Raw genomic sequence first — 19,332 nt, 5'->3', positions numbered from 1 at the left:
CAAGACGCCTTCAATTTGCACAGCCAATTAAGCAACTCATGCTAATCACACCCGGACCTCATTAAGAAAGGTGATTAGCACTTTGCATAATGATCCCCATTACGGAGGGAGCCTTCCACCCAGCACTCTGTAATTATGGAGAAAAACAGATTTGGGTAGCGTTTAGTTCTGCTAATCAGGGAAAATTGAACTCTGAACAAAGGCCAGCCCTGGCCTGGCCCCTCCTATCTGAGCAGCCCCCCGGCCTTGCCCCCTGGCAGGCGCTCTGCGGTGATACTTAAGGGCCTCACAGGCGAACAGGTTTGGGCTGGCTCCGTTTCTGCATGGGGAGGCTCCAAGGAGCAGGGAGGGAGTGGAGTTGGTGATGTAGCAGGTGACATCTTCCCTTGCCAGGGCTGCCCCGGTGCCTTATGGGGTCTATGCTGCCCAGTGCGTTTGGGATGAGCTGTACAATGAGGGCCCTGACAAAGGGGACGTCTACACTTCCAGCGGGAGGGGCCGTTCCCAGCTCGCCACCACACACCTGTCATCGCTGTGCTGGAGCTGGCATGCTAAAAAGAGCATGTGGCCATGGCAGCGAGTGGCCGGAGGGGCCAGCCGCTCCACGTGCTTACCTGCAGCTATGCTCTGCTTTTAGCACACTAGCTCCCTCCAAGTGAGTGCAGTGTCTCCTTGAGCTGGGAATTACACCCCCAGCTCACAGTGGGGACTGTCCCCAAAACATGTCCTTGAAAGCTCCTGTGGGGCTGTCTGCAGGGGCCTGGCTGCGCTGGAATGCAGGGATCCGGGTTCTGCCACTCCCTGTGGGGATCGGGAAGCTCCCGTGTTGCTCCTGCTGTCATTTGACCTGAGCATGGGATGTGTGCGGTGGCCATGTGGACCTCATCTATCCTGGGAACATGCCTGGTGCTAGGTCATAGACTATCAGGGTTGAAGGGACCTCAGGAGGTCATCTAGTCCAACCCCCTGCTCAAAGCAGGACCAATCCCCAACTAATCATCCCAGCCAGGGCTTTGTCAAGCCTGACCTTAAAAGCCTCTAAGGAAGGAGATTCCACCACCTCCCTAGGTAACCTAGGTCCTGCCCATGTCCCTCGCTCGCTTCTTCTCCTCGACAGTGGCCTTTGCCTCTGCAAGCCCAGACCTTCTCCTCTCCACAACAGACCGTCTCCCCTCGCTGCCTCCCAGCCAGTGGCTGGGGGAGCCCGACAGTCCTGCTTCTCTGTCATGTTCTGCAAATTCTGCCGCAGTCTTTGATTCATTAAGCACAGGGAGTGTTGGCATTCATCATCTCTGAGGGGCTCTCTCCCTCGCTGGCTGCGCGGTGACACAGCCCGGGAGAGGGGCTGGAATTCGGGGTAATGAACAATTAGAAGCTGACTGGGAAGGTTGAACTGTCATAAAGCAACTGTGTTTATTGCTTTGAATCTGAATAATTCAGCTGGCGCTCACTGCGGCACAAACGGCGGCCGAGCTCTCAGGGAGGCAGCTTGCGAGGACACGGCACGCAGAACAAGTGCTCTAACGTTCCTGAGGCACGGTGCCTGGCAGTGCCCTGCATGGTGAGAGGCAGCCGCAGGCTGGCTGGGAGTTTGAGCTGAGACAATGCAGGGAGTGGGAGGGTGAAGGTGGAGAATGTGCTGCTGTTTTTCTCGCCCTGGCACTGGGATGAGAAGCAAAAGAGGAGGAGGAGTTGGTGTGTATCCACATCCTTCGTGCCCACGGGAATGTCACACTGACCCATCCCCATCCAGAACTTGCTTATCTACATGAGACCATCCAGCTCTGAGTGACTCCTGCTGTTAGTAGGAGACTCCAGTTTGACTAAAATAAGCAGATTTCCTCCCAATTATCCCTTGAATTCTTCAGTTACTAAGTGGGCTTGCTGGAGATGATGGACCCAGCTGTGCAAGTGTCTGGGGCTGTGTGTGGGGAGGCAGTGGGCCAGGTTTTGCATGTCTGGCACTGCATGTGAACATAAGAACGTTCATACTGGGTCAGACCAAAGGTCAGATACTAGCCCAGTGTTCTGTCTTCCGACAGTGGCCAATGCCAGGTGCCCCAGAGGGAATGAACAGAACAGGTTATCATCAAGAGATTCATCTCCTGTCGCCCATTCCCAGCTTCTGGCAAACAGAGGCTAAGGACACCATCCCAATCCATCTTGGCTAATGGCCATTGATGGACCTATTCTCCATGAATTTATCTAGTTCTTTTTTGAACCCTGTTATACTCTTGGCCTTCACAGCATCTTCTGGCCAGGAGTTCCACAGGTTGACTGTGCGTTGTGTGAAGAAATACTTCCTTTTGTTTGTTTTAAATCTGCCGCCTATCAATTTCATTTGGTGACCCCTAGTTCTTGTGTTTTGAGAAGGGGTAAATAACACTTCCTTATTTACTTCCTTCACACCAGTCATGATTTTATAGACCTCTATCATATCCCCCCTTAGTCGTCTCTTTTCCAAGCTGAGAAGTCCCAGTCTTGTTAATCTCTCCTCATATGGAAGCTGTTCCATACCCCTAATCATTTTTGTCGCACTTTTCTGAACCTTTTCCAATTCCAATATATCTTTTTTGAGATGGGGCGACCACATCTGCACGCAGTATTCAAGATATGGGCGTACTATGGATTTATATAGAGGCAATCTGATATTTTCTGTCTTATTATCTATCCCTTTCTTGATGATTCCCCACACTGGGTGCATCTGCCATGGAGGGGTTTCTGGAGCAGGCCCGGTCCTTGCATTGTGTCAGGGTCGGGTGCAGCCTCACCGCTGAGTCCGTGTCTCAGTGTGGGGAACTGCATTGTGATCTTGCACTTCTGTACAGCCAATGCCGCCCACTGCCATGCTGGAGCCTCCACATTTATATGACAAATAAAATTTGCAGAATTTTAAAATATTATGCGCAGAATTTTACTTTTTTTGGCACAGAATGCCCTCAGGAGTAACTGTTGCAGACCATTATCTCTTACTCCAGGGGGTCCCATAGGCAGAGACTTATCTTGGGACCTTCTTTTGTTTGTGTAAATCCTCCCGCCTGCACCTGGTCCCGACAGTAAAAGTAGATGCCTCCACAGATGTCCCCTTTTCTTAGTGTTGATGGAGTGAGCCCGGAGACCTGCCTCGCCTCAGGCCACAAGTTTCACTTCCACAGTTTTGAAACCCAATTTTCTACATTTGACATCTCTGAAGCGATTTCCCGTACAAACATCTTGCAATAATCATGACCATCAGCTAGTTTTTTGCCTTCGGTGAGACATTGAGAAGCTGGTCAGATGCAGGGTAATATCATAGACCCATGGGGTTAGAAGGGACCACAGGGTCATCTGGTCTAACCCCCTGCCAAGATGCAGGATTTGTTGTGTCTAAACCCATCCAAGGCAGACGGCTATCCAGCCTCCTTTTGACAACCTCCAGTGAAGGAGCTTCCACGACCTCCCTAGGCGTCTGTTCCATTGTCCTACTCTGCTTACCGTTAGGGAGTTTTTCCTGACATGTAATCTAAACCTGCTCTGTTATAGTTTGAATATACCTGCCTTGGCATGTCTGGGGTTAACGTGAGACCAGGCTAGTGGGACGAGGCTTTGCCCATCGTTCAAACCCTGAGAGAGTCAGAGCCAATACATTTTTTTTTAAAGTTAAATATACACAGGTTAAGAGGGAAGGTACTGTACATCTGGGGTCAGGCTTGAGTTATGAGGGATTTCAGGTATCGGTTGCAAGGGTGAAGAGATACATACATATCACCTAACCGGCATAGACCCAGATTGGGTGTCAGTGGATAAGTGGGCTCAGGTACGCCACCCATGGAATGTATAAGGAGTCCAAGTCAGTATCGGTGTAGCGAATGAGTACATGGGTGGGGTGCGTCCCGTCAGGGAAGGAAGTGGGCTGTTTCCCTGGTCGGCGGTCTCGATTACTCAATGTGGTATTGATGGTCCTGTGATGTGTTCCGTATAAATGTCTCTGGACCACCTGATGGTGTCGGACACCATGAGCTGTCTCATGAGCCGGGCGTAGCGTCGACCGACTCCGCACGCGCTCAGAACCGGCTCATTGTGGGGGTCCCACGAGCCCCGGGCTCCCACGATCAGGGCGTGTATCTGGACCTCGTAGCCCTGGGCTCTCAGGGTCTCGGCCAGCGTGCAATCCAAATAGGTCAAAATATCAGTTTTAAGCGGGGCAGTTAAACCCCAAACACTGGGATTGTTGCCCTCTCAGCCCTGATCATGAGATCTCATGATTAGCTTGGCAATTCCCACTGCCCCTGCATCAGCTCTTAGCCTCCAGGACGGGAGCCCAAATCCTTAAGCCCAACAGAGAGGCAAGAAATAAGAGCGATCCGGTGGGGCCACTGGCTGGGCAGCAAAAGCAGAGCTGGGTTGTTGGGAAGAAAACTGCAGGAGACCCCAGCCGCTGCTTTGCACTAGCATTTATCAGGGAGGGTTATCACAGCTCCTCTGGGGAGGATGTGATTGGAGGATGAGCGGCAGATTGCTGTGTGGGGCTCTGACACCCATTCACAGGGTGGGCAGTGCTGAGCGATCGCTGTGTACTTGCCCTCAGAGTGTAGCTAGCCAAGGGGGCTTGTGTGCTGCAAAGGCTGGTAGCCAATCCATGGGCAGGCTCCAGTCCGAACTTCACGGGTGTCACTGCTGCATACCAGGGCACCAGGGACTTCACGGCAACGGGAGCTCCCGGGTCCTCTGGCTTCAAAAGCGCAGGCGTTACCAACATCGACAGCCGCTCCAGCTCATCTCAGCTCACTTCTCTCCTCTTTTCCCCATCCAGACAGTTATTACCATGGTTATAGCATCTAAGAGACTGTCGAACAAGGGGGATTTCTCTTTCCAGCTACAGGGAAAGGAAACAACCGCGGTTTATGTATGTATGGGGAGACACAGGCACGTGGATGTATAGATTGTGTGTGTGATATGCATAGTTTCACGGTGGTAGAGGCCCTCCCCGACTCGTGTCAATAATACCTGTGTCGGGGTCTCTGTCTAGGGCCTGGAGAGCTGCCTCATTAGCAGTTTTACTGCCATGTTCTCACCAGGACGACTATGCTGCACTGGGGCTAAGCCAGCGATCAGGGCCAATTTGAGACGATCTAGCCCTGGCAGCCGAGCCTTCTGGGTGACAGTCCCTTCCCTGGCTGCAAAGTCTTTGCCAGATAAAACTGAGCCAGCCCCAGCACCGGTGCTGAGATCGGGCCGTAAGCAGGGCCGGCTCCAGGGTATTGGCCGCCCCAAGCAGCCAAACAAAAACAAACAAACAAAAGCCGCGATCGCGATCTGCGGCGGCAATTCGGCGGGAGGTCCTTCGCTCCGAGCAGGAGTGAGGGACCGTCCGCCGAATTACCGCCGAACAGCTGGACGTGCCGCCCCTCTCCGAAGCGGCCGCCCCAAGCACCTGCTTGTATTGTGCCTGGAGCCGGCCCTGGTGGCGAGGCACAATACAGCCCCCGAGAAGCAGTCCTGCGTGTGCAGATTCGGGCCCCTCCGCCCAGTGGGAGACAGAGAAAAGCACCGTTTTGCTCTGAGCTTGGTCCTGTAGCACCAGGGGATGTGTGGAGCTGGTGGGTGGAGAGCTGCGGAGCTGGGAGTACAGCTGAAGGCTTCCTGGCCCCCCCACTGCACTTCCGCAGCTCTTGTCCGTAGGAGGTTAGAGAGCAGCATACCTCCAGGAGAGGGTCTTGCAGAAGTCCCATATCAGAGGGGTCTGTGTAGCTGGCATCAGGTGTGCAGTGTCCGAGACAGGTCCCCTCCTTGGGAGCAGGAGACATGGGTGGGGGGTGAGCACAGCGCAGGGCCACAGAGGCGATTAATGGATCCGAGGGAGGACACTGAGGACGCTGGTATTCTCTGGCCTCCAGAGACGCTGCTGAGAGTGTCTGATTGGAGTGTCTGCACTAAAGGAGGGTGTTGGGTAATGAAGCGTGAAGCTGTTTGAGGTCAGTGGGGCTGGGAGAGGGTGTCTCTCAGAGGAGTTGGGGGGAGGGAGTGGGGCTGGCTCCAGATAGCATTAAGGTGGGTCAGATGGCTGCCTGGCCTTTCACAGACAGAAGGTGACTCCCTGGCAGGACAGAGGGATTGGCGGGGGAGGATGCTGGGACGTGTACCCGGGAGGACCCCTCTTTTGGCACAGGAACTATAAAAGCCTGTAGGCTGGTGATGGCAGGGCTGGCATCGAGAAGTGGCCACCTGTTGGCCGGGCGTAGCTGCGATGTGGTGGCGAGGAGTCACCCAGGTAGGCTGCTTCTCTTTCCTCAGCGCTAGCCAGGGCTCATGGCTCTGCGTGACGGATCTGAGCCCAGCCAGGGGAAGCCACAAATCCATCACTGAAACAGCCTGCGGGGGAGTCGGGGGGGGGGGGGGGGGGGAAGGAGACAGACTCAATTTAACACTTCATTAAGGATACAGCAGCCATTGATCTCGATTATCAGGGTTACTGCCAACTAATTGCATCTTTCTGTATTTATTCATTATAGTGGGAGAAAGGAGAGCCGGGCTCAGCCCTTCTGCTAGATTTAGAAAAGCTCCGGTAGAGAAATAATTACTGAGCAGAATCTCCACGGGCGCTGGGCGAGCCATTGCCGCTTTCTCTGAGCAACGGGGGTCTCCCTTCCAGGGCAGGGACTCTGCCCTTGCTCCCCTGCCTACCGCGGCCCGTGAGGTTAGCCCCCGTGCAGCTGGGCATATGCTGGTTGCGGTTAGGGGTAGTGGAGAGCGCACAGTTGTCCGAAGAGCAGACGACCCTTTGTTTTGCGCCCTTGCTGTGTTCCTGGGTGTGAGACTCTTGGAAAGCAGCCAGCCTGGGAACGCTCCTGGATTAGGTACATAAATACTTAATAAGCAATATACCCGTGTTTTATTGCTCGTTACTGGCAGGATTATTTGAGTGTATTACCCTTGAATACAAATATTTATGGTGTAGCGCTCCCGCGAAGTTAAATGGCTTATTGAGAAGCTATTCACGTCTGGAAAGTGCTGCGTTTCCATTCAGCCACCGGGAGCTTCTAGGAACCTGGCAACTCTGCGTTCCCTTGGCACCCCGGGGCTCACCTCAGCAAGTTCGCAGATGACACGAAGCTAGGGGGAGTGGTAGATACGCTGGAGGGTAGGATAGGGTCCAGAGTGACCTAGACACATTGGAGGATTGGGCCAAAAGAAACCTGATGAGGTTCAACAAAGACAAGTGCAGAGTCCTGCACTTAGGACGGAAGAATCCCATGGACCGCTGCAGGCTGGGGATGCGACGGGCTCAGCAGCAGTTCTGCAGAAAAGGCCCTGGGGATTACAGTGGATGAGAAGTGGATATGAGTCAGCAGTGTGCCCTTGTTGTCAAGAAGGCTAAAGGCATATTGGGCTGCATTAGTAGGAGCATTGCCAGCAGATCGAGGGAAGTGATTATTCCCCTCTATTCGGCACTGGTGAGGCCCCATCTGGAGTATTGTGTCCAGTTTTGGTCCCCCCACTACAGAAGGGATGTGGACAAATTGGAGACAGTCCAGCGAAGGGCAACAAAAATGATTAGGGGGCTGGGGCACATGACTTATGAGGAGAGGCTGAGGGAACTGGACTTATTTAGTCTGCAGAAGAGAAGAGTGAGGGGGGATTTGATAGCAGCTTTCAGCTACCTGAAGGGGAGTTCCAAAGAGGATGGAGCTAGACTGTTCTCAGTGGTAGCAGATGACAGAACAAGGAGTAATGGTCTCAAGTTGCAGTGGGGGAGGTCTAGGTTGGATATTAGGAAACACTATTTCACTAGGAGGGTGGTGAAGCACTGGAATGGGTTACCTAGGGAGGTGGTGGAATCTGCATCCTTAGAGGTTTTTAAGGTCAGGTTTGACAAAGCCCTGGCTGGGATGATTTAGTTGGGGATTGGTCCTGCTTTGAGCAGGGGCTTGGACTACAGGGCTGGCTCCAGGGTTTTGACCGCCCCAAGCAGCCAAAAATAAATAAATAAACGCGATCGCGATCTGCGGCGGCAATTCGGCGGAAGGTCCTTCGCTCCGAGCGGGAGTGAGGGACCGTCTGCCGAATTGCTGCCGAATAGCTGGACCTGCCGCTCCTCTCCAGAGTGGCCGCCCCAAGCACCTGCTTGCCAAGCTGGTGCCTGGAGCCAGCCCTGTTGGACCTGATGACCTCCTGAGGTCCCTTCCAACCCTGATATTCTATGATTCTATTATCCAGCAGAGGGGATACAGAGAGGAGTTCTGCACGGCTTGGGCAGTCGCCCTGGCAGAAACTGACCTGGCCTCTGTGCTTGGCTGGGTTTGCCCCGAGGGCCGGGATTGGACACGCCTGTCCTTTGCCTTATCAGCACCACACCCATCTGACTGGCACAGAGAATCCCTTAGAAAACCAATGCCACTGTCAGACATGCCCAGCCTCCCCGCTTACAGGGGAGTTACACAGGGCGGGAATGGACCTGCTGACTTCTCGAGTCCAGGCTCTGCTATCACAGGCAGCCCTGACATCCAATCCTGGTCATGAACTGACCCAGCTCCAGCTGAAGCCCAGCCACCTTTTTCACCCCCATTGCTCCTTTTGGGAGGCGGTTCCAGAACCTCTCTCCTCTGACGGCAAGAAACCAGCTTCTAATTTCCAGCCTAGATTATTCCTGGCCAGTTTATCCCCATTAGTTCTGGTGCCCTTTCATGTCCGTTAGCTCTTCTCCCTCTCTGGTGTGTCCCTGCCTGCCCCATGTCTTCACCCAGAGCAATCCGATCCCTTCGCAGCCTGCGTTTGCTAAGCTAACCCAGCCCCGCTCTTTCAGTCTCCTCGTGCAGGATCGGCTCCCCATTCCCGGAGCACCCAAAGAGCCTTCCCTGCTCTGCTCCCTTTGGATTCCAGCTGGGACTGCAGCACCCCTTTGCACACCCGAGTAGTTACCAGGGCTTTTTCTGGGCCTTTTAGAAGTTGGCTCCCACTTCCTGAAATGTCAGTGTCTGATGATGCCCAGGACCTGTCCTGCTTGGGTCAGAGGCCCTGATACCGACGGGAGGCCTTGTGCTTTATACACCACGCACTCATCATGTCGAGGAGAGTCTCAGCCTCCCAGTCAGTATTCCTCTGTCCGGGATGCCAGTTTGCATTGAACCCCTGGTTGGCTCAGGGCATATGAGACCCCTGTGTGCGCATTCATCGGCAATCTGGTGTGTGTGTTGACTCCTGGGCTGCTGGAGTGCTGGGCACCCTCGCAGAGTCTACCCCCAGGCTGTGCAGGCCCAGCCCATCCATGCAGGTCAGGGTCTCCCCATCCCGCAGATGTCCTGTACCCAGGGGACACAGTGTCAGGGCGTGGGGGAGTAGCCAAGGCCACCGTCACTTCATTCAGAAAACACAGCCATGGCGCGCTCTGCCTGACAGCCCTGACCTTGCCGGGGGATTGGGGGAGCCCTGGGAACCCTGCGCCCCAGGCCGATGAACCTGGCTGGTGTGCTGTCCACAGGGACCTCCGCTCTGCTCCACCGAGCTCTGGTTCTCCCTGTACAGAGCAGCTGTGGGCTCCGGGACCCGCTCTAGCCATGGCGCAGGACCCAGTCTCAGCTCGGGGAGCACGGGGCCAGCCCGAGTCTGGGGGTGTCACCACGGGAGACGCAGCCCCTTGGCCGCAGCGGAAGCTCAGGGTGTGCCAGGGCCTGTCCCCAGCAGCCACCGGTACAAAGAAAGCAGAAGTGGCTTCAGACACCCGCCGTCCATTGGAGCCACCCCAAACGGCTGCAGCGAGCTCTCGGGGCATTGGCCTTCCCAGACTAGCCCCCTCGTTGGTCGAGCTTTGCATGAAAATCCCAGCGGCGCCCCCAGCTGAGTCTCCGGGGGCCAAATGGCTGGATGCGCTGGGGTGATGCTTCGTCCCCCAGCTCCCTGGGGCATCCCCTCCGGCTGTGGCCACCCTGTGGTGTCCTTTGTGCCTCCTGCTGCTCTGAGTGCTAATCGGCTCCTGCACGAGTCCCCAGGGCGAGCGGCCGGCTCGTAAACGCGGCTAATGAATTGTTGTTCTTGCTGCAGTGGCAGCGCAGGTGCGTTTGACAAGCAAAGGAGCAGTAAACGGCCCCACAGCCAGTTGTGCATTAAAGGCCTGACACGTCTCCGTAATGGTTAGAAAACGCTGGGCTATTCTGGAAGTCTTTAAATCCCGATTTGAGGACGTCAGTAACTCAGCCAGAGGCGAGGGGTATATTCCAGCAGTGGGTGGGCGAGGCTCGGTGGCCTGCGATGTGCAGGAGGTCAGAGACATGCAGGACTCTTCTGCCTTGTCTGCTGCGGCAAGTTGTGTGTGTTGAGCAGGAGCAGTGACCTGGGGAGCTCTGAATCTCCGGAGCTCTGGCTGGAGCCTCTGGCCAGGGGCACAGTGGGGACGAGCTGGGGTTTCTGACGGCTTTGGAGTGAGTGAGAGTCCTGGAGAATAGCCACTGCACTGCACTCCTTCCCCTGGCCTGGCCCACCGCTGCGGGTGTCGGAAATCCCCACAGAGAGCTGCAGCCAGGAAAGGGGACAGCTGCTCCATTCTGTATCCCCTGCATCCTCCGTCCCCTTCACTGTGAGCCCCCGTCCATCTACCCCTTCCCCCCAGTGCCCCTCAACACACAGAACTGCCCATCTGGCAGCCACAGCTCCACCCCTCCTCTCCAACCCTCTCCCCCTGCCCACCCCCTCCCCAGTCTCAGCCTGTCCCTGTGACTCTCCGCAGATTGGGGGGATGGAGTCACAGTGCCGGGACCCCCACCCCCTAGCACCTTCCTCTCTGCCGCCCATGAGTGATCCGTTGCGGGGGTGACACGGGGTCTAGATGTGCATCCAGGTGCCCTGTTCTGCTGGGCCCTACCGGTGTATGAGTCCGACTGCAGCCTGCTTCTTTGAGGCTAATGTTCCAAACCAAGAAGACGGGTGCCCGTAGGCTGGGGCAGGCGAGGGTGGGGCACAGGGGGCATGGAGCTGCCGGGTCCTGCCACTCTTGGTGCTGAGGCCAAGCAGGAGAGGAAAACAGGCTGATCGGGGGCAAACACCCCAAAGCACCGTGTGCCCCTCAAGTCAGCGCTAGGGTCCTGTGCCGGGAGGAGTGGGAAGGGACGCAGCGCAGTGCGGAGGGCTGTGGTGTAGCTTCCTGAGGGCAGTGATCAGTGCAGCGAGTTGGGTGGTTCTGTGGGCACAGCCTGGCTGGTAGCTCTCCGGACCCCCAGGGCCTTGCCCGGCTCAGCAGCACTTGCGCTGGCACTGCAGCGTTGGGTAGGGTTGCTAACTTTCTAATCGCACAAAACTGAACACCCTTGCCCTGCATCTTCCCTGAGGCCCTGTCCTCACTCACTCCATTCCCCTCCCCGTCGCTCGCTCTCCCCCACCCTCACTCACTCTCATTGGGCTGGGGCAGCAGGTGGGGGTGTGGGCTCTGGGGTTGGGGCAGAAATTAGGGGTTCAGGGTGCAGGAGGCGGCTCCAGGCTGGGGCAGAGGGTTGGGACGTGGAAGGGGCTGCGGTTTCCAGCTGGGGGTGTGGGCTCTGTGGTGGGGCCAGGGATGAGGGGTTTGGGGTGCGGAAGGGGGTTCCGACCTAGACCAGGGGGTTCGGACTCCAGCTGGGCGGTGCTTACCTCAGACGGCTCCCGACTGGCGGCGCAGTGGGGCTAAGGCAGATTCCCTGTTTGCCCTGGCTCTCCGCAGCTCCTGGAAACAGCCAGCATGTCTGGCCCCTAGGCGGAGGCGTGGCCAGGCGGCTCTGCGTGGTGTGTGCTGTCCGTGCTGCAGGCACTGCCCCTGCAGCTCCCATTGGCCACGGTTCCAGGCCAATGGGAGCCATGGAGCTGGCGCTCAGGGCGGAGGCAGCGCGCAAATCTTCCCTGATTGCACCTGCGCCTAGGAACCATAGGGACATGTCGCTTCCGGGAGGTGCACAGAGGCAGGGCGGGTAAGGAGCTTGCCTTAACCCTGCTGCGCCACTGACCTGACTTTTAACAGCCTGGTCAACAGTGCTGACCAGAGCCGCCTGGGTCCCTTTTCGACCAGGCGTTCCGGTCGAAAACCGGACGGCTGGCAACCCTAGTTTTGGGCCTGGGGCTGCAGAGCACAGCCAGCGACTGACCAGGGCTGCATGGGGCCCCTGCGTGTTGAGCATTGTCGACCAAGTAGTTCTCGCTGTCCATTCCAGGTGCACTGGCTGGGCCAGACTGGACAAGCTGGCTGCTCCACTGAACATATATCTTGACTTTAGCAAAGCTTTTGATACGGTTTCCCACGGTATTCTTGCCAGCAAGTTAAAGAAGTATGGGCTGGATGAATGGACTATAAGGTGGATAGAAAGCTGGCTAGATCGTCAGGCCCAACGGGTAGTGATCAACGGCTCCATGTCGAGTTGGCAGCGGGAATCAAGCGGAGTGCCCCAGGGGTCGGTCCTGGGGCCGGTTTTCTTCAACATCTTTATTAATGCTGGATGATGGGATGAATTGTACCCTCAGCACGTTCGCAGATGACACTTAGCTGGGGGGAGAGAGAGATACAGGGCCGTCCTTACCCATATGCAAAGTATGCAGCTGCTCCACCTCTTCCCCAGGGCCCCTGCCCCTGCTCTGCCCCAGCCCCACCCCTTCCCCAAAGCCCCCTCCCCTGCTCCACCCCCGGCCCACCTCTTCCCGCCCCTGCTCTGCCCCAGCCTCGTCCCCACTCCACCCCTTCCCCTGAGGACTGCAGCAGGGGTTGGGCCTGCCCTGTACTCACCGGGCAGCGGTAAGTGGAGTGACCTGGCCCCAGCATGCTCTGCGCCGCTGGCTCCCAGACGCGCTGCCATGGAGTGCTGGGGGGCGGTTCCCCCCTGCCCCCCAAGTCCCAAGGCTGGGAGCCAGGGGAGCAGAGCAGAGCGGGCTAGGGCCGGGTCACTCCACTTCCCGCCGCCCCGTGAGTGTGTGGTCAGGCCTGCCCTGTCATCACCGGGCAACAGGAAGTGGAGCGACCCGGCCCTAACCCGCTCCGCTTTGCTGGCTCGTGCTGGGGGGCGGTTTCCCCCTTGTCCCCAAGCCTGTTCCTGCCCCCCCACGGAGGCCTGGGAAGGCCCCCCCCCATGGGGGGGCTGTGTAGGGCACCAAAATGGCTAGGGACGGCCCTGGGTAGATACGCTGGAGGGTAGGGATAGGGTTCAGAGTGACCTAGATAAATTAGAGAATTGGGCCAAAAGAAATCTGATGAGGTTCAACAAGGACAAGAGCAGAGTCCTGCACTTAGGACGGAAGAATCCCATGCACTGCTACAGACTGGGGACCGACTGGCTAAGCAGTAAGCAGTTCTGCAGAAAAGGATCTGGGGGTTACAGTGGATGAGAAGCCGGATATGAGTCAGCAGTGTGCCCTTGTTGCCAAGAAGGCCAACGGCATATTGGGCTGTATTAGTAGGAGCATTGCCAGCAGATCGAGGGAAGTGATTATTCCCCTCTATTTGGCACTGGTGAGGCCACACCTGGAGTACTGTGTCCCGTTTTGGTCCCCACACTATAGAAGGGATGTGGACAAATTGGAGAGAATCTAGCGGAGGGCAACGAAAATGATTAGGGGGCTGTGGCACATGACTTACGAGGAGAGGCTGAGGGAACTGGGATTGTTTAGTCTGCAGAAGAGAAGAATGAGGGGGGATTTGATAGCTGCTTTCAACTACCTGAAGGGGATTCCAAAGAGGATGGAGCTTGGCTGCTCTCAGTGGTGGCAGATGATAGAACAAGAAGCAATGGTCTCAAGTTGCAGTGGGGGAGGTCTAGGTTGGATATTAGGAAACACTATTTCACTAGGAGGGTGGTGAAGCACTGGAATGGGTTACCTAGGGAGGTGGTGGAATCTCCATCCATAGAGGTTTTTCAGGCCCAGCTTGACAAAGCCCTGGCTGGGATGATTTAGTTGGGGATTGGTCCTGCTTTGGTCAGGGGGTTGGACTAGATGACCTCCTGAGGTCTCTTCCAACCCTAATATTCTATGATTTTATGATTCTAACAGCCCCCATCCCAGACTGCACCTGAGGCTTCGGGCAGGCAGAGTGTCCCCAGCTTGCTCTGGGCACTTGTGTGGAGGTGGTGCTTCCCTCCAGACCCAGTGGGGGAATCAGCCCTCACCCGCAACAGGACATTTCCTGCCCCCCCTGACTCCCGTGGAAGGCTCCGGGCCTGGGAACCCAGCCATGGGGTTTGACTCCCCCTCTTGCGGCGTTCGCTCCCCGGCTGGCTCTGCCTTGTATGAGGAGACTGCCCTGCTCGCCGCAGGTCACGCACGCAGATTTGGGCATGCTGGCAAAGCGAGCCAGGCCGCGCCTCCTGCTGGGCTTGGGGTTGGACACACTGGCCCCGGAGACATGGCTTCCCGCAGGGCTGTCTCCACACTGGCCTCTCTGTTCCCACGGGCACTGGCTGGTGACAGGACAGCGAGACGAGTGCAGAGGAGGGTGGGGGAGGCGGAGCCCACATGGCCATGGTTGTTTCTGGAGGGCACCTGCAGCTGTCTGCCCCTTCGCTGCCTGTGTGGCACCTTGCCGGGCCCTTGGCTCACGCGCTCGCGGTTCCCTTTGCAGTTCTGCGCGATGACTTCCGGCAGGCCCCCAGCGACGTGGTGGTGGCGGCAGGCGAGCCGGCTGTGATGGAGTGCGTCCCGCCCCGGGGGCACCCTGAGCCCACCATCTCCTGGAAGAAGAACAGCATCCGCATCAGCGATAAAGACGAGCGCATCACGGTGAGGCCTTGCCCGTCCCACGGGGCGAGGGGGCGAGCAGCGGGATCGGGGGTATGGTGGGCATCTGTCCCAAGGTGTAGAGGGCGTAGGGCATGGTGGGGGAATATGTCCTGGAGGGTGCTGGGGTAGTGTGCAGCGAGGGGGCTATGGAAGCGTCTGTCCTGTGGGGTGGGGGAACTAATGGAGGTGGCATGCAGGGAGGGGGGCATCTGTCCTGCGGGGTGGTAGACTGGGTAATGGGAGTATCTGTCCCATGGAGGCAGGGTGGAATGCAGGGAGGGGCCGTGGGAGCGTCTGTCCTGCAGGGTGAAGGAACTAATGGAGGTGTTTGTCCCATGGGGGCGGGGGTGGCATGCAGGGAGGGGGGCATATGTCCTGCAGGGTTGGGAGACTAATTGGGTAATGGGGGTATCTGTCCTACGGGGGTGGGGGTGGCATGCAGGGAGGGGGCCGTGGGAGCGTCTGTCCTGTAGGGTGGCATGGGGACAGCGTGTGACTCCCCGTACCATGGCACGGCCAGCTACTCTGAGCTCTTCCCCTTCGGTGCAGATCCGTGGGGGGAAGCTGATGATGTCCAGCACCAGGAAGAGCGACGCTGGCATGTATGTCTGTGTGGCTACCAACATGGTGGGGGAGCGGGACAGCGAGCCGGCCGAGCTGGTGGTGTTTGGTGCGTAGTACCTGGGGCCTGTGTGGGGCAGGGCTGGCCGGGCTGGGCACACAGGGTGGGTGGGCTGTGTGTCAAGGAGCTCGGCTCCATGGCTGTTCCCCCGCACAGCACCAAGCCTGGCTGATGAGCTAAGTGCTTTGAGACGTGCCCCATAGCCAAGGCACCAGAGCTGAGTGGCCGGGCATCAGGCTGGGAATACCCAGACTACATCTCAGTAGCCTTTCCCCCTAGGTGCAAGCCGGTCTGGCCAGTGTGCTGCCCCAAATGGCCGCTTCCCTGCTGCAAGCTGGGACTGACGGCTGGGCTCCGCCCCAGAAGTGGCTGCATGGCGGCCGTGCTCTCTGTACGTGGTTGGGCCACCCGGGGTGCCAGACGTTATTAATCAAACACCCTAAACTCACAAACAGGATCTATATGGGAACATTTGCAAGCTGCCCCCAGGAATCTCCAGCCCAGATCAGCACCACTGAGTCACTCCCTGTCCGTCGTCAGTCACGCCAAGGAGCCTTCTGTGTTTCCACTACTGGAGGGGACTGAATGGCCATTAACGACCATCCCCTTCTCCAGGCACTGATTGCCTCCTGCAGATCCCAGCCAGAACCCACCGGCCAGCTAGATCCAGGGACTTGGCTTCTGCAAATAGCAGCCCTGACCCCAGCAGCTCTGGACTATTCGAGATCCCATCCCTGCCTGCCCCTTCCCTGGCCCTCTAGCTCAGCCCTGCCATTCTCTGCTACTCGCCTAGTCCCAAACAGGCTCCTGGTCCCAAATCCTCAGAGGTACTTAGGTGCCTAACTCCCATTGATTTCAGGGGAGCCCAGGAGAGCAGCCCTGCCTGGGAACCCTGTGCCTCGGGAGGCAGAGGTGCCATGCCGGGAGCTGGGACATGGTTTATTGCTCTGGCCGAAGGGATCATAAATGAGGCAAGGCGTTTTTCTGAGCAGCCCTGGCCGGAGCCCGAGTGGGAAACCAGTTCCTGCCTATGTTGTTGCCAGTCTTGGGTGCTGAGATGTTTCTCCCTCTGCCTTCCATTGCTCCATCCCATGTGCTGGCTGGGAGGCGGTGAGACCGCTCTGTGCCGGGCTGGCCAGGACACAGCCCTGCACGTTGCTAGCACAGCAGCATGCCATGTGATTTCCAAGCGCTGATTTCTGCAGCTCTAGAGCGGCTGGTTGGCAGCTGTGAACTGGACAGGCAGCCGCATAGTGGGGACTAAATAACCCTGCGGCCCCAGCCAGTTCCTACAGGGCAAGTGGGCAGGGCTACGGAGGCCAAACTCCGTGGGCAGGGCTGGGCCACGCTGGCTGGGTAGGTACCGGGAGGCATAGGCACCAACTTCTCCTGGCACTGGTCGGTGCTCAACCCCTCCCTGCCCCCGGCCCCGCCCCGACTCCACCCCTGCCCCGCCCCCATTCCAACTCCTTCCCCAAAGTCCCCGCCCCAACTCCGCCCCCTCCCTGCCCCTACTGGACTCCTTCCCCAAATCCCCGCCCCAGCCCCGCCTCTTCTCCATCTCCTCCCCTGAGCGGGCCACATTCCCGCTCCTCCCCCCTCCCTCCCACAGCTTGTTACGCCGTGAAACAGCTGTTTTGCAGCGGCAAGCTCTGGGAGGAGAAGCGGTGATGCGGCGCGCTCAGGGGAGGAGGCGGAGGCAGAGGTGAGCTGGGGCGGGGCTGGGAGCTTGGCTGCCGGTGGGTGCTAAGCACCCACCAATTTTTCCCCATGGGTGCTCCAGCCCCAGAGCACCCACGGAGTCGACGCCTATGCCAGGAGGCAGAGCCTCATGGAGGAGGCGCTTGTCCTCTCACTGCTAGACCCATTGTGTGGCTAGAGCTCCAGGCCCATCAGCCTTCCAGCAGCCGCTGGGGGGGGCAGAGCCCCCAGGAGCAGGGGTAAGGCTGCATGTGCCCCCAGGGAGTAGGGGGTGAGGCTGCATGAGCCCTCACGGAGCGGGGGGTGAGGCTGCATGAGCCCCCAGGGAGCAGGGAGTGAGGCTGCATGTGCCCCCAGGGAGCAGGGGGTGAGGCTGCATGTGCCCCCAGGGAGCAGGGGGTGAGGCTGCGTGTGCCCGCAGGGAGCAGGGGGTGAGGCTGCGTGTGCCCCCAGGGAGCAGGGAGTGAGGCTGCGTGTGTCCGCAGGGAGCAGGGGGTGAGGCTGTGTGAGCCCCCAGGGAGCAGGGGGTGAGGCTGCATGTGCCCCCGGGGAGCAGGGGGTGAGGCTGGGTGTGCCCGCAGGGAGCAGGGGGTGAGGCTGCATGTGCCCCCGGGGAGCAGGGGGTGAGGCTGCGTGTGCCCGCAGGGAGCAGGGGGTGAGGCTGCGTGTGCCCCCAGGGAGCAGGGAGTGAGGCTGCGTGTGCTCCCAGGGAGGAGGGGAGGAGGCTGCGTGAGCCCCCAGGGAGCAGGGAGTGAGGCTGCGTGTGCCCGCAGGGAGCAGGGGGTGAGGCTGCGTGTGCCCGTCTGACCAGCAGAAGGAGGATCCGATCCCATGGGGCCGGCTTCTCCGACATTTTCCGTGTGCATCCTCTGAGTCTGGCATCGCTGCCCATGCAGGGGTCGGAGGCTGCGGGGCGGCAGCTATGTGAGGTCTCTGCGCTTGGTGTGGGCTGTAGGGCTCCTGCGCTCAGTCCTGACGCTGCCTTTCTGGCCTGTCTCGGCAGAGCGCCCCACGTTCATCCGTAGGCCCATCAACCAGGTGGTGCTTGCTGAGGACAGCGTGGATTTCCACTGTGAGGTGCAGGGGGACCCAGTGCCGACGTCCCGCTGGCGCAAGGAGGAAGGGGAGCTGCCGCGGGGCAGGTAAGAGATGAGAGGCGAGGCCCTTTCCTGGGATGGGCTGCAGCAGGAATGCTGGTTCCAGGCCAGGCCGGGCTGGGCTGCCTGTGCGCTCCCGGCCGCTCCACGCACACAGCTGCACAGGAGAGCTAGAGGTGAGACGCTAAACCGATGTAGCTAAACCAGTTCTGCTTTGTGTGTGGACACCCCAGGGCTGCTCTGCATGAGGCATGCACCAGGTGAACCCAAGGGTGACTTTAACCTGGGTGGACACGTGGCTTCCGGTCTGAGCGGCTTATTCTAGTTTCCTACCCAGAATCACAGGGTCTGACAGCTTTCTCACCAGACAAGCCCGGACTGCCTGGCTCACGAGAGGTTCGCTTGCCCCATTAGAGTTGTTCAGTCTGACTCCTGGAGTGAACGTGGTCCCAGGACAGGACTCATTGTAGAAATCCCAGAGAGGATCGCCAACCCCCAACGCCCTCCCGCTCACCTAGATGGGTCTGGAAGCCAACGAGGACGGGTGTGCGCGCTAACCAGGCCCGAGGCTGGGCCCTGACCAAGGAAATGTCAGGCAGCATTTCTCCCCCAGGGTGGGAGCAGGGCTGGATGGGAGTAGTCTCCGGGTGCACCGACGTGGCCCTGGCACCCTGGGCACCGGTGCTGGTGCCAGGCCGGGCTCTCACAGCATTTGTTTCTGTCAATCCCAGGGCAGAGATCCAGAATGACAACACCCTGCGGATCAGCCGGGTCAGCGCTGAGGACGAGGGCACCTACACTTGCGTGGCAGAGAACAGCGTGGGCAAGTCGGAGGCCTCTGGCTCACTCAGCGTCCACGGTAAGGGGTTGCTCAGGGGGCCAGGCAGCGATGGGGGCTGCTGGTGGTGGGACATACGGAGTCGAGGAGGAGATGAGCAGCCTCGTTCTCTCAGCGCCCAGTGATGGGGAGAGCCCAGCCCAGGGCCCGAGTGCGCCTCAGAGGCGGCTGACACTAGTCGGGCACTTAGGGCTGCCGGGGTGTTAGATGTGAATCACTTCCAGTGATAGGGGCTGGCGGGATGGAGGGAGATGGGCCAGGCTCCCTTGCTGAGCCAGACCAGTCTCTGTCGATCCCCTCTGGTTACAATTCAACACCAGCTACTGGGCCCAGCTAGCCACAGCCTCGGTACCGACTGGCTGGACCGAGGTTAG

At 58.5% G+C, this 19,332-nt stretch overlaps 1 protein-coding gene across 1 annotated transcript in view; it reads left to right on the top strand.

The window, feature by feature from the left end:
* Positions 1-19,332, top strand: part of ROBO3 (roundabout guidance receptor 3) — a 224,128-nt gene that overhangs the window by 158,184 nt on the left and 46,612 nt on the right. The window contains 4 exon segments of the mRNA XM_065570415.1: positions 14,543-14,700; positions 15,250-15,370; positions 18,027-18,165; positions 18,852-18,979. Coding sequence (XP_065426487.1) covers positions 14,543-14,700; positions 15,250-15,370; positions 18,027-18,165; positions 18,852-18,979 — 546 coding nt within the window.

The sequence above is a fragment of the Chrysemys picta genome, chromosome 16 (genome assembly GCF_011386835.1).
Source record: "Chrysemys picta bellii isolate R12L10 chromosome 16, ASM1138683v2, whole genome shotgun sequence".
Classification (NCBI taxonomy): Eukaryota; Metazoa; Chordata; order Testudines; family Emydidae; genus Chrysemys; species Chrysemys picta.
The sequence above is the reverse complement of the archived record's forward strand: the minus strand, read 5'-3'. Positions and strand labels throughout refer to the sequence as shown.